At 41.9% G+C, this 12,546-nt stretch overlaps 2 protein-coding genes across 4 annotated transcripts in view; one reads left to right on the forward strand and one right to left on the reverse strand.

Moving 5' to 3' along the window:
- Positions 1–12,546, forward strand: part of WASHC4 (WASH complex subunit 4) — a 101,365-nt gene that overhangs the window by 81,914 nt on the left and 6,905 nt on the right. The window lies entirely within an intron of this gene.
- The window catches only part of APPL2 (adaptor protein, phosphotyrosine interacting with PH domain and leucine zipper 2), a 53,866-nt gene that overhangs the window by 21,803 nt on the left and 19,517 nt on the right, over positions 1–12,546 (reverse strand). For 2 of the 3 annotated variants that reach the window (XM_081595661.1, XM_081595659.1), the window contains exons 3-8: positions 11,637–11,696; positions 11,000–11,071; positions 6,216–6,303; positions 3,599–3,640; positions 3,424–3,482; positions 2,314–2,460 (exon numbers count right to left, since the gene is read on the reverse strand). In XM_081595661.1, coding sequence (XP_081451787.1) covers positions 2,314–2,460; positions 3,424–3,482; positions 3,599–3,640; positions 6,216–6,303; positions 11,000–11,071; positions 11,637–11,696 — 468 coding nt within the window. Of the gene's footprint in view, positions 1–2,313; positions 2,461–3,423; positions 3,501–3,598; positions 3,641–6,215; positions 6,304–10,999; positions 11,072–11,636; positions 11,697–12,546 lie in introns of all 3 variants that reach the window. The other variant, XM_081595660.1, reaches the window with a different exon arrangement.

Below are 12,546 nucleotides of genomic sequence, written 5' to 3' on the forward strand. Positions count from 1 at the left end.
TGTTAAATATCAAAGTCTGTTAAATAAGCATTCCACATTTCTGAAGGCACAGCATGAAGGTGGTTTTTCCTCTGCTTCCCCTCCCTGAACTCCTTGGAATTGATACTCTGAAGTCCATACCTCAGCTCCTCTCCTATTCCGTAAATGCCGAGGGCAGAGGCTCATGCAATTCTTAAAAAAACCTGATGGAAAGAAGGCATTCGCCACTGGCTTCTACAACCACATGATGTACAACTCACCCTGTAAATACAACATTTTTTGTGTTCCCGTGTGCCTGTACACAGATTATAAAACCTCAGTCTGTAGGCAGGCATCAAGATTGAATCATGGCTTAATTGGAAACCTGTTTATTGAGGGCCAGAGAAGGAAAAAATGGAGTCAAACCACCTCCACTAAAGTGGGTGGTGCTCATTTGGTGCAACATCATCCGAAGACCTCAGTTCGTGGCCCTTTGTGAACAGCAGAAGTACTGTGGTCACATAACCATCTGCTATCAAAGCAGATGCTCCGTGGGCAGTGGGTACAGAGGGCTGATGAGGCAGGAGGACAGCAAATGCTTCAGAATCATCCAAAGATTCAGTGTCAGACAACAACCTCGTTTACAGGAAGGAACTATAGTTTTTATCAGAATTAAAAAGTCTGCAGGATGAGACTTTCCTCCAGCTTTCTGTCTTGAAATCTGCATACTTTCCATATCAAAAATGAAACATGCCATCCTCAGTCCTCGAAAACGATGCTGCCACCACCCAACAAGGATGGTGTGCTCTGCTCTGCCTTCCGAGGTGCAGGGGCTACACCAGTGCTACTGCACCCGATGTCTTGTCTTCCCCTCTGCGGCCAGGTTGGGAGACGTGCTGGAATCCTTGGCCGTGAAAGCCAGTGAAACCAGCCAGTATCAAACCCATCCTTCAAGCCTTGTGAGGACCCTCCTCTGACCAACCCAGCTCCCCAAGCACTGACCCATCAGGCATGGAGCTGTTCATCTTTCTGAGATGCTGAGTCCAGGTCCTTCCCTGACTTGGGGCCACTAACTGAGAAGGAATTACTGCTGCAAAGGCAAGAACTGCTAATCAATGAGGTCAGATGTAAGAAGAGGTATTAGTCAGAGAGAGCAAGGGAGTACTGGCATTCTCTAACAATGCCAGGACAAGGGCAGGGGCAGAGGGGCAGTATTTAGCATAAGAGGGGAGTGCAGCAGAGTGTGAGTGAGTATACACGAGTAGACACACGTGCCCCTTCCAAGGAAGCTGGGCAGCGCCCAAGGATTTGCTGAGGATTGGAGCCCACAGCTGGACAGCGCTAGTTTTTGGTTTAATCCAGCTTTACTCAGCTGACACACAGATTATATTGCTCTAGTTAAATATTACCTCCAAAGACATAAGCTAACCTTACTGTCCCCACCACTAAACAATGTAACAAACATATTGAGAAGATAGCTGAGCTTAAATGTTTGTGAAGGGTCCTTCTTATTCTCTTTTTGAATGAAACGGATATTTTATTTTTTGGAAATATATGTATTTTTTAAATGTATTTTAAAAATAATAGATGCTTATATGTGGGGTTTTTTTAAAGTTGCTTTTTTTCTTCTCAACGTTTTGCTTCCTCACATTCCCTTCTGTCCCTAGAAGGTTAACTGAGAAGATTACCAGGTGTGTTTCTCATGTGCCCAAGTGAGGTTTTGAAGCCAAGCTAAGTGGGGCAAACGCAGGGTAGGGGTGGAGGGTGAGGGCTAGTGTCCCAGGTCAAGGCCCCATCCTGAAACTCTAGCCTCCCTTCAGACAGTGTTCGGTAGCCCGTGAAATGGGAGGAAGAAGCTGGATCAGTATTCTACAGAGACTTCATCAGGCAGTGGCAACGTTTCCCCATGCCCCAGAAGCCAAGGTGCTGGCAATAACCTCAGCAAGGTTATCTTGTGAGAAGAGCTCTTCTCACATAGAATACAAAGGAACATGCCGAGTCCTGGGTTGCAGGCCCAGGTCCACCAATCTGGGAGTCAGAGGCTTCTCAGAAAATTGGACCAGGCCTGGCTTTCATTGGAATCAGACACAAAGGCCATGCCGGCTCCTCCCCACAGGACTCCTGGGAACGGGCCATTGTTTCCTGCACATACAGCCTAACAAGTCCAGCTACTGAGGACCCAGCCCCTCTGGAAGCTCTCCAAGGGCTGCATCTGGAAGCTTCCAGGAAGGCTGTACATCTGTGTTTCTTTCTCCGATGATGCTTCCATGTCTCCTAGGGGCTATGTCAGCAGAACACCATGCTGTTCTCCACGGCTAGTCAGGTCTGAGGCTCGGGGCAGGGGGACCGCCCTACCTGTCCATGGGCGAAGCCCAGCATGGGCTCCATCATGGCCACGCGCTTCCTGTACTGCAGTGCATTGAGGGCACAGTAATACTGAAGGGAGGAAAGGTGCTGTTTCCGCCGGGCTGCAGCCACCTCCTTCACAATTTCAGTCTTCACCTAGTTAAAAGGGGAAAGGAAAACCAATGGCAAGCTGTCCAAAGCGGCAGTTCTGTACGAGCTGGCAACTTCAAAACATGTTTGTTTACTCATTAGAGCAATATTTGTGACAAAAATCATAAGGTTCTCCCTCAAGTTTTTAAAAAGTCAAATTAAAAATACCAAGATTAATGGTATCTCAGTGTTTGTGAGGGTGAAGACAAGACTTTCTGCTGGCAGCACTACAAAGAACTACAATCCTTTAGGAAAACAATATGGCAGCATGCATTCAAAGCCATAAACATTCTGGTTCACTCATAAGACTGTATCCCAGGAAATCATGGAATGGAAGTAAAAGTTATATACCTGAAAATATTCGATATTCTCTATGTGTGTGTGTTAGTCATTTAGTTGTATCCAACTCTTTGTGACCCCATGGACTGTGGCCCGCCAGGCTCCTCTGTCCATGGGATTCTCCAGGCAAGAATACTGGAGTGGGTTGCCATTTCCTTCTCCAGGGGATCTTCTTGACCCAGGGATTGAACCCAGGTCTCCTGCAATGCAGGCAGATTCTCTACCATCTGAGCTATAGGGAAGTCCCCGATATTCTCTATAGCAGCTAAGAAGCTAGAAAACATGAGTTACAAGAATCAGAGTCCACATCCAGGGCAAGGAGATCAAGTGCCTGAGTATGTATGATTCAGATAATCATATGAGGTATCAAGCTTAAGTTAGAATCATTACATGATTATCATTTTATAATGGTTCCAAGTTCATGTTTAATAAACCAGTTTGAAAAGCTAGAACAGAGAAGCAGAAATCTACTTAAAGAGATTTGGAATAAATATTTTTAAAAATTCATGTGTAGAAAAAAAAAAAAGAATTCATCAGGATACCCGCAATGCCACAAATTCATAACAGGAAAACATAAAAGGAGCTTAAATAAATGAAGTGAAAAATAACACGGAAGGTAGGATTTCTTACCTTTTCATTCTCCTTTTTTTTAGGAAGCCTACTATATTTTGCCATTGAGAGGTCATGCTCTAAAAATAAACAGATATTTTAGCACCCAGATGGGTTGAAAGGCAAAAACATTCATTCAGCATCTCTACCCAATGACAAACTAAACCCTTATACCAAGACCAGAGAAGATGCTTACCGCTGCTGGCGAGTCCGAAAAGATCCTTTAAAGTGCTTACTTCTGAATAAGAGAAAAGAAACATCTTAAAGAAAAAGAAAGTATGCCAACCCAGAGCTCTGTGCTTTCCCAGGAAAATAAAGATATGTACATGGAAGGCGAAAGTCTTCACCAGCACTCCCAGGTCCTGGTGACTGGGGATGCTTGCTTTAATGAAAAAAATCTGAAGTGATCTAGTATACTGTACTTGCAGCAAGCCAACACCAATAAATATTATCCCATGTAGGTGCCACACACATCATGTATAAAGACGGCTTAGCAAGGTCTAAGACCAAAAAAACAAAGCCAATGTTAGAGAGCAATGACTGTCCAAGGTGAAAAACTTAAAAGCACAGAGATATTTAAAAGGAAGCGACACGTTCTACAATTCTAAAATAATCCATTTTTACTTTATCAACAAAGAAAAGCATTTTCACATTTTCTATGTTGTTTTTTGTCTCAAAACTGCCTCCAGCTTATAAATTTCTCTTCACATTTTGTTATTCTTCACACTTGTTATTCTTTCTAATATGGGGGCTACTTTCTGCCTTTCTATTCTTTAATTTTTCTTTCTTACTCATCTTTTACTTCCCACTGGAGTAGTTTTAGAGTTTTTTCCTTATCAATTTTAAATCACTTGCTTAAAAACTCTTATATTATCTTCATTCAGATTATGTACTTATACTGGTGGGTAAGCAGGCTTCCCAGATAGTTCAGTGGTAAGGAACCCCCCTGCCAATGCAGGAGACCCAGCTTCAATCCCTTGGTTGGGAAGATCCCCTGGAGGAGGAAATGGCAACCCACTCCAGTATTCTTGCCTGGGAAATCCCATGGACAGAGGAGCCTGGTGGGCTACAGTCCATGGGGTCACTATAAGAGTCAGTATGACCCAAGGCAAAACCTTCAAATCTCTGTCTTGGTGTCATCAGAAAAGGATAACAACTTTTTTCATGGCTATTAAGAGACTTCTCTTTTCACTACTACTGGATATTTTTATTCTCTTAAAAAAAAATTATCATCCTGGTAAATACTACTACTCCACAAGTTGAGCCCTCTGGACTAACAAAGGCCATGTCATAAGGCTGCAGGGCACTCTCAAGCTGAGGTTCCCATCAACAAACCTGAGAAACATCAGTCTGACCATACAAGTCGTCAGGGGGATTCTTCTGTCTCCAAAAGACTTAAGAGTTTGTTTTTTAAATGACACCCCTACATGTTTCTAATATTTTCATTTAGAGAAAATCTTTTTTTAAAACGCACTCAATGACGTTTTCAGTTACCACTGGATAAACAGCACACGACACGACTGTATTTAGGTCTGGGATTTACATGCGATTATAGATGAGCAACACTAAAAAACATAAAAAATTCTGCTCAATCGAGATTTCTCTTCATACAAGCTGACATACTGTGTATTATTTTTTATTTATCAAGTGTTACTGCTGCCAAACTGCCCTTGGGTAGAGTTTATGCCAGTTCTGCCGTTTCTCTGGTAGGCTTCAGGTGACATAATCACAGGGGATCTCAAAGTGAGGGGGAAGAAAGCTTCATATTTAAAATTCGGCCTTCCGTGAATGGCATCTTTTCTGCCTAAAAAGAAAACTTTAAGGTGTTGTATTTTTTAAGAGGAAGTACTATCCTGAGCAACAGATCTTTCAGTAGTCAGGTTCAGACTTTCTGTCCTGCAATTTTTTATATTGGTATTGTAGAAAATACAATTCTTTACTCTCTGAGCAATGAATATTTTCAATGAAATAAAAATGGACAAAAGGACTAGAAAATCCACTTCCCAAAAGTAGTTATCAACTAAGTTTTTTCAAGATTATGTTATATTTATTTTTTCACTACCTTCATTTCAGATGATATAAAATTATTCTAAAGTTTTATTTTAGTTGAAGAACCAAAATTAACCCCAAAGAGCAACTAGGCTCTCTGAACTAGTCACAGGTACTCCCTCCCACCAGATGTGAGCTCCACTGTTGTTCACAGCTATATCACAGAATCGACACGGATACCACATGGTCCCCACTTTGACCTTTCCTCCTGAAGCTTCCCACTTACATTCCAAAGTATTCATGGATCCACAAGAACAGCGTGCCTTTACAAATGCCCCTAACATGAGTTTGGGCAAACTCCGGGAGATAGTGAAGGACATGGAAGCCTGGCATGCTGCAGTCCATGGGGTCACGTTTGTGTTTGGACACGACTTAGCGACTGATCAACAACCACCTGTAATATCCTGTTATCTCTGTCTACTTGGTGAACATTTATTTATCAAAACCCAGCTCAGATATCATCTTCTTCTCCAGGAAGCCTTCCTTGGCACCCTGCCCTCAAAAGGGTAATCACGCCTTTCTGTGCTGTTTCTTTTTTCTGTACAGCTCTATCCTGCTGCTCTCGTCACATTACAATTGTTTCCAACTCTGTTTTCTTATTAGCCTTTGACTTCCTTTAGGTGAGCCAAGAACACTGTGAGGATTTAATAAAAGCTAAAAAAGAGGGTATTTCTCAATGAGCCACACACTTAAATAGTTGCAGAAAAAAATATTAAAAGAATTAATATTCTGAAAGTATATGGCACTAAACTCAGATACTTTACCTGTAAGATCCTTTTCTCGAAATTGTATAATTGGTAGAACCATTGTGTCTGCCAACTGTTTAGCCAGCTCTGTATGGAGAACATTAAGCTGAAAGAAAGAGAAATCTATTGAAGAAAATTATACCTACTATTTCTGACACTGTCTTATTTCACTGAGCGATCACACAGAACAGTTCCATGTGGTTAAAGAGTTCAGTTAAGACTTGTTAGCAAATAAATTACCCTTCATAAAGCAGTAAATGACATAGGCTGCTGCTGCTGCTGCTGCTAAGTCGCTTCAGTCGTGTCCGACTCTGTGCGACCCCCGAGACGGCCGCCCACCAGGCTCCCCCGTCCCTGGGATTCTCCAGGCAAGAACACTGGAGTGGGTTGCCATTTCCTTCTCCAAGGCGTGAAAGTGAAAAGTGAAAGTGAAGTCGCTCAGTTGTGTCCAACTCCGCGCGACCCCATGGACTGCAGCCCACCAGGCTCCTCCGTCCATGGGATTTTCCAGGCATGAGGACTGGAGTGGGGTGCCATTGCCTTCTCCTGACATAGGCTAAGAGGTGACATAGGCTAAGAGGTATTAAAAACTAAAGGCAAGGTTCTAACTGACCAGGACACCACTTAGGTTTGCTAAAGGAGTTTCTGAGCCCATATGGCTGTGGTTTGTTTACCGTGCAAATTCTGGCTCTGTGTTCTCGATGTGAGCCACAGGCACCCAGAGAAGGAGCGGGCTCTGCTGTGTGGGCAGCGAGGTTGGCGCTCTGCCAGGCCTGCGTGCGCGCTCAGACGGGGCTGAGGTCATACCTTACAGACTGGCCTGCTGGGAACCTACCTTCCCTGCAAGTGGAGGCACTGGGGACCTGGGAACTGCTCTGGAGAGAGAAAGCTCCATGCGGAGACAACCCAGCCATATTGCAGACCTTTCCAGGAGCAAGAAGGCTATATTCAGATATGCTCCTCCTCACCAGAGAATTTTAACAGCTCTTGATTCTTTCCTCTCTTCCATCTCACGGCCTTACTAAATCCTGTCTTTGTAAAAGGTCTAGGAGAAATAAAAATCATCACCACGAGCACTAACACTTTGGAGCACCTCATGCATCACTTTGGGTGCCAGCTTTCTGTGCTTTTATATCACTTAGTTCCCATCCACTCTGTCAGATGGGTATTATTTATTATCCTGTTTTATAGGTGGGCAAATAAATCTCTAAATCTAGAGAGCAAATAAGTGGAACAGCTAGGATGTTAATCCCTGGCTACTGGGATCTAAAGTTCACGCTCTTCTTGACACATTGTCTGGGATACAGAGTTTGTCTTCAGGCTCACAAAGTGGCCAAAACATTAAGCGTGTGGTAGTTGGTAATGAACACAGTGGAAGGCCCAGACTTCCAGATACTATGAGGATGCTCTGGGATTCCTGTTGGGTGTATCAGGAGAAACCACCCAGTGACTGTTTTTTTGGGTAAATGTTTGGCGACGTTTCTTTCAGCAGTGATCAAAGTCACATGCCCGCTGCCCCTTTTGTACACAGATCTCCCAACAGATCTGGTCCTTTAGGGTCGTGCTTGCATAGGCTGCTCTGAGAAGATTAAAAACTGGCCTAAGGTCAACCATCTGTCAGGCAAGGGAGCAGCTGGCCAAGCAGTCAATGTTCCCCTTATCTTTCAATCAAGCCAAAGAATGGCAGTTGTTCTTTTTTTCTCCCTGTGGGGGAGCACATGAAGACAGCCATGCCAAAAAATGCATTGGGACAGAATGTGTTAACTACTTTTCCTGAATAACTGCAATAAGAAATGTACCTTTTTTTCCTTACTAACAGTTAATTAGATGAATTCAATGAATTGGCTCTGCATCAAATGCTCTAATTATTTAATTTAATCTTTATAACAGCTTGGTTAAGTGGACTATCCTGCTTCTGTCATTTACAGATGAAAAAAACCAAAACACAGAGAGGTTAAATGGTTTTCTTTCCAAAGGTTATATACCTCAGGAATGGCAAATTTCCGAATTATTCATTTTCTTCCTAATTTCTTCTTAAGGATCAAGGGATCTGTGTCGCCAACTCTTTCCTTTGGGGCTTTGGGAGGTAAGGGATAATCACTTTCAAACACACCACCTCTGCTGAGAAGTGTGCAAAGAGCACAGACCACCTCTTGGCACTTTAGTATCATCACCCAGAAAATGGGCATCACAGCATGTTCCTTGCATGACTCTTCTGAGGATAAAACAACAACGTGAATAAGTAACACTCAGAGCAGACAGAGGGCCTGACACACACTGGGCAATGGAATCAATAATGTCAAATATTTCCTGTCTCAGATGCACTAAAAATAAGTAATCTAGAAACCTTGCTTTTGGTGAAATCATCAAGGATAAAAATCTCTATATGCCTATAACATCAAAGATCTGACTCCAACACATCCTATTAAATGTAAGTGACACAAATCTCTACTTTTAGTTGGATTTTTCAATTTCTGAGTCAAATTACTTCTTTTGAAAAATTGTCAACCTGATATAGACCCAGGTAGAGAAAACTACCTCAAAAGTTACTCTCCACTTCCCACCTGAGTTAACTGCTTTCACTGGCTTAACTCTTGACATCAAGAGGCTTGTGTGAAAACTCACAGTGCTAAGCTTCCAGGAGGCTATGATACTGCCTATAAAAATCACACTTCCAAGCTTCCAAAGTGGAATGATCACTCCCCACTGAAAGAATCATCACTGGCCAATAGGTTCATGAAAAGATGCTTAACATCACTAATTGTTAGAGAGATGCAAATGAAAACTATAATGAGGTATAATAAATGCTGGAGAGGGTGTGGAAAAAAGAGAAGACTCCTATACCGCTGGTAGGAATGTAAACTAGTGCAGCTACTATGGAAATCATATGGTATCACTTATACATGGAATTTAAAATATGATACAAATGAGCTTATTTACAAAACAGAAACAGACTCACAGACGTAGAAAGCAACCTTAAAGTTACCAAAGAGGAAAAGGTGTGGAGGAATAAGTTAGGAGTTTGAGATTAGCAGATATAAACTACTACATATAAAATAAACAACAAGGTCCTACTAAAGAAGCACAGGAAACTATATTCAATATTGTGTAAGAAACTATAATGGAAAGGGATATGAAAGAAAAAATATATATCTGGATCACTTTGCTGCATACCAGAAACTAACACTGAAAAATCAACTATGTTTCAATAAAAATCAATTCATTAAAAAAAAAAAGAATCATCATTCCTGCCCAGGACAATATAGCTATGAGTAAAGATCTTAAAGTAGAAATCCTAACTTAGGGTTTTGACAAATAACCACATTTCCTTAGCAACTCTCTTTTGGTCAAGAAAACATAACTTCAGTGAATGCAGACTATTGCTTCTCCCCCCAGGTTACTCATTTACTGTTAATTAAGAAAAATTCTTCTCACTTTCAACAAAATTACTTGTTGCTCTTCTCTAATTCCATTTTCCATTCATCTTCCTCCTCTTGTGGACTAGACATGCATCTATAACATTATACAAAGAGCCCCAGCAATGGAACAGAGGATAAAGCTCACTACCAACTGGACAGTCTGCATCTACATCCCTAGTGCCTCGAACTGCATCTGCTAAACAGCAGGTGGTCAGTATTTGTTGAATGAATATCAACTTGGTGAACTGAATGAACAAACAATTGGCACAAATTTATGTGAACGTTAGTTTCTCATTTTATAAACTGAAGCCAGTGTCACCTTCATTCAATGGTTGCAGTGAGATGGCACCTGTACACTGTCTTGTTTGCTTATTCTCTGAAGATTATTCTAAGTACTACAAACTCCTTGAAATATGAAGTCGTTTATGCTCATCTAATTTGGCAGAGGGTGCTGTCCAGCACCAGTAGCACCTGAGCTCTTAAGTGTTTTACAATTAGGATTTAGGCACTTTTCCTATACCATACCTGCTTTTCACAAATATTCCAAATATATTATACAACAGAGCCGTAAGAACAGTTGTCAGAATCTCTCTGTAGTGGGATGACTCACACTCCCTGCAAAGTTATGTCTATATCATGTGAATTTTAGGGAAAGGGATCTTTGCAGATACAATACAGGATCTCAGAATAAGATCACTCTGGGTTATCCAGGTGTGCCCTAAATCCACTGACAAGTTCTAATAAGAAGACAGACACGGACATGAAGAAAACACACGGTGGTAGGGTGGGGAGAGAAGGCCACATGAGGTCAGGGGTAGGGACTGGAGCGACGCTGCCACACGTCAAGGCACACCCAGAGTCACCGGAAGTTGGGAGAAGCAAGGACAGGTTCTCCCCTGGATGCTCCAGAGGGAACGTGACCCTGCCAACAACGTGATTTCATACTTGTGGCCTCCAGAACTGTGAGAGAATACATTTCCATTGTTTTCGGCCACCTATGTGTAACTTTATTACAGTATCCCCAAGACACTAATTCTTCCTCCTTAGTAAACTGAATTCTTAGAAGTCTTTCTTTCAGTCTACTGCTTATGTGTACCAAAGTCTCTCCCCTCAAGCCAAAATCAAACATAACCGCATACAACCTCATTTATGAAATGAGCCTTGGAAGATAAAGTTAAGATACCTTCTCAGATATTTAAGTAGATACCTAAAAATAAAAAGTAGGCTGAAATAAAGATGAAAGAAAGTTCAAAAAAAGAATCAAATAAAAATTTGCTGTGTATACCTATGACTGATTCATGTTGATGTTTGGCAGGAACCAACACAATTCTGTAAAACCTTTATCCTTCAATCAAAAAAAAATTTGCCATGTTGCCATCTTACCTCATCCACCACTTTAGAAAAATAGTGGAGTGTAGAAATGACCTCTTCATCGCCTTTGCCAAGAGCAAAATTCTAAGACCAAAGAAAAAAGTGCCAGGTGTTAGTTGAATGCCAGGGGATTCAGCACTATAGCATCATCCCACAACACACTGCCTTCCATATTGACTTCCTCTCCTCCCAAGAGCACGTGATGTCAGCGTGTCTGACTGCAGAGAACCAGAGCTCTCCCTTGTTCTGCCCCAGCCACACTGTCAGCTGCCCTTCCCGGGCTATCCCGTTGTTGGTCATCACCCTTCTGTCTAGATGTAACAGTATCTTTCAGTTTATCGTCTGGAATTCTTAGTGTTGATGCACTTGCAGTCCCTCAAAAAATATGAACCCTCAGAGCAGTTGATTACTTTTGTAAGCTAATTTTAAGAATACTTACATAAGAATATATCATAAAGACTTTGGGATAATCATCAGTTAGAATTTATCAGTGGATAGGAAAAGGCAAGAAAAAGAAAAAATGGAACTGGCCTATGGAAAAAAACAAAGGAAACAAGGAAGGTCTCTAAAGGATGCCCCTAGAAAATTCCTTTGTAAGAACTCCACGTAGGAGTCTCTTAAGACATATGCCACATATATATCAAGTTACCTGTTTTTCATATGCCAGAAGTTGCTTAGAAAGCTGTTGAGTAGCCAGGCACATTTCATTCTGTAGGGAAAAGAGAAAAGTAAGTAAGATTTTTCCAGTGCACATACAGTCACTGAAAATAATGCCACCTCAGAGAATCCCTTAAACATAATATGTATCTATAAAATAATAAAATACTTTGTTCAGAAATTATTTGAAAAACAAGACCAAAACAAAAAAATTTTTTTTTTTAAAAAAAGCTTTTCTCATACCCACCATTTATAAATCAGTGCTCCTTCTGGTCATTCAGTCAGTAAATAAATGTAGTAAACCACTAAAATGGGCCAAACATCCAACCAAGGTGTGGTGGTCCCTGCCCTTACAGGGTTTGTTGGGGAAGCAGACATTAAAAATTAGTTACAAGCATGATGAGACCCACAGAGAAAAGACTGGGTGCATTAGGAGGCTCTGACTGGAGGAGCTGGATGGTCTCTAATGAAGAGATGTTTACAGACCCCTGGAGAAAGACCAGGAACTGGCCACAGGGATGAGCTTTCCAGGAGGGATGGGCATGTAGAAAAGCACCCAGCATGTTTGAAAAGCTATAAAGCGGGGTGTAGCTGGAGCTTGGGGTACAGGGTATGGAAGTGAGACAAGCCTGGCAAGGCAGGCAGAGTGAGGGCATGCAGGACTCTGTGGCCCATCTGTAAACAGCTTTACGACATGACACATAGTCGGATTCTACCAAAAACACAGCACTAGGTCAGTGTTACCCATGTGTTATCACTGTGTTACCAATGACGGATGGTAATTCAGAAGCACAGCTACAATGCCTGAGAAGGTCCTTTTGGTACTGTTTTTCACTGGCAGACATGGTCCACTTTCATCCTTCTCCCTCTAATCTCTGGCTACACAGCAGCTGTCTATGACT

This window comes from Giraffa tippelskirchi, chromosome 4 (assembly GCF_054371585.1).
Source record: "Giraffa tippelskirchi isolate mGirTip1 chromosome 4, T2T-mGirTip1v1.2.pri, whole genome shotgun sequence".
In the NCBI taxonomy this organism is placed as follows: Eukaryota; Metazoa; Chordata; class Mammalia; order Artiodactyla; family Giraffidae; genus Giraffa; species Giraffa tippelskirchi.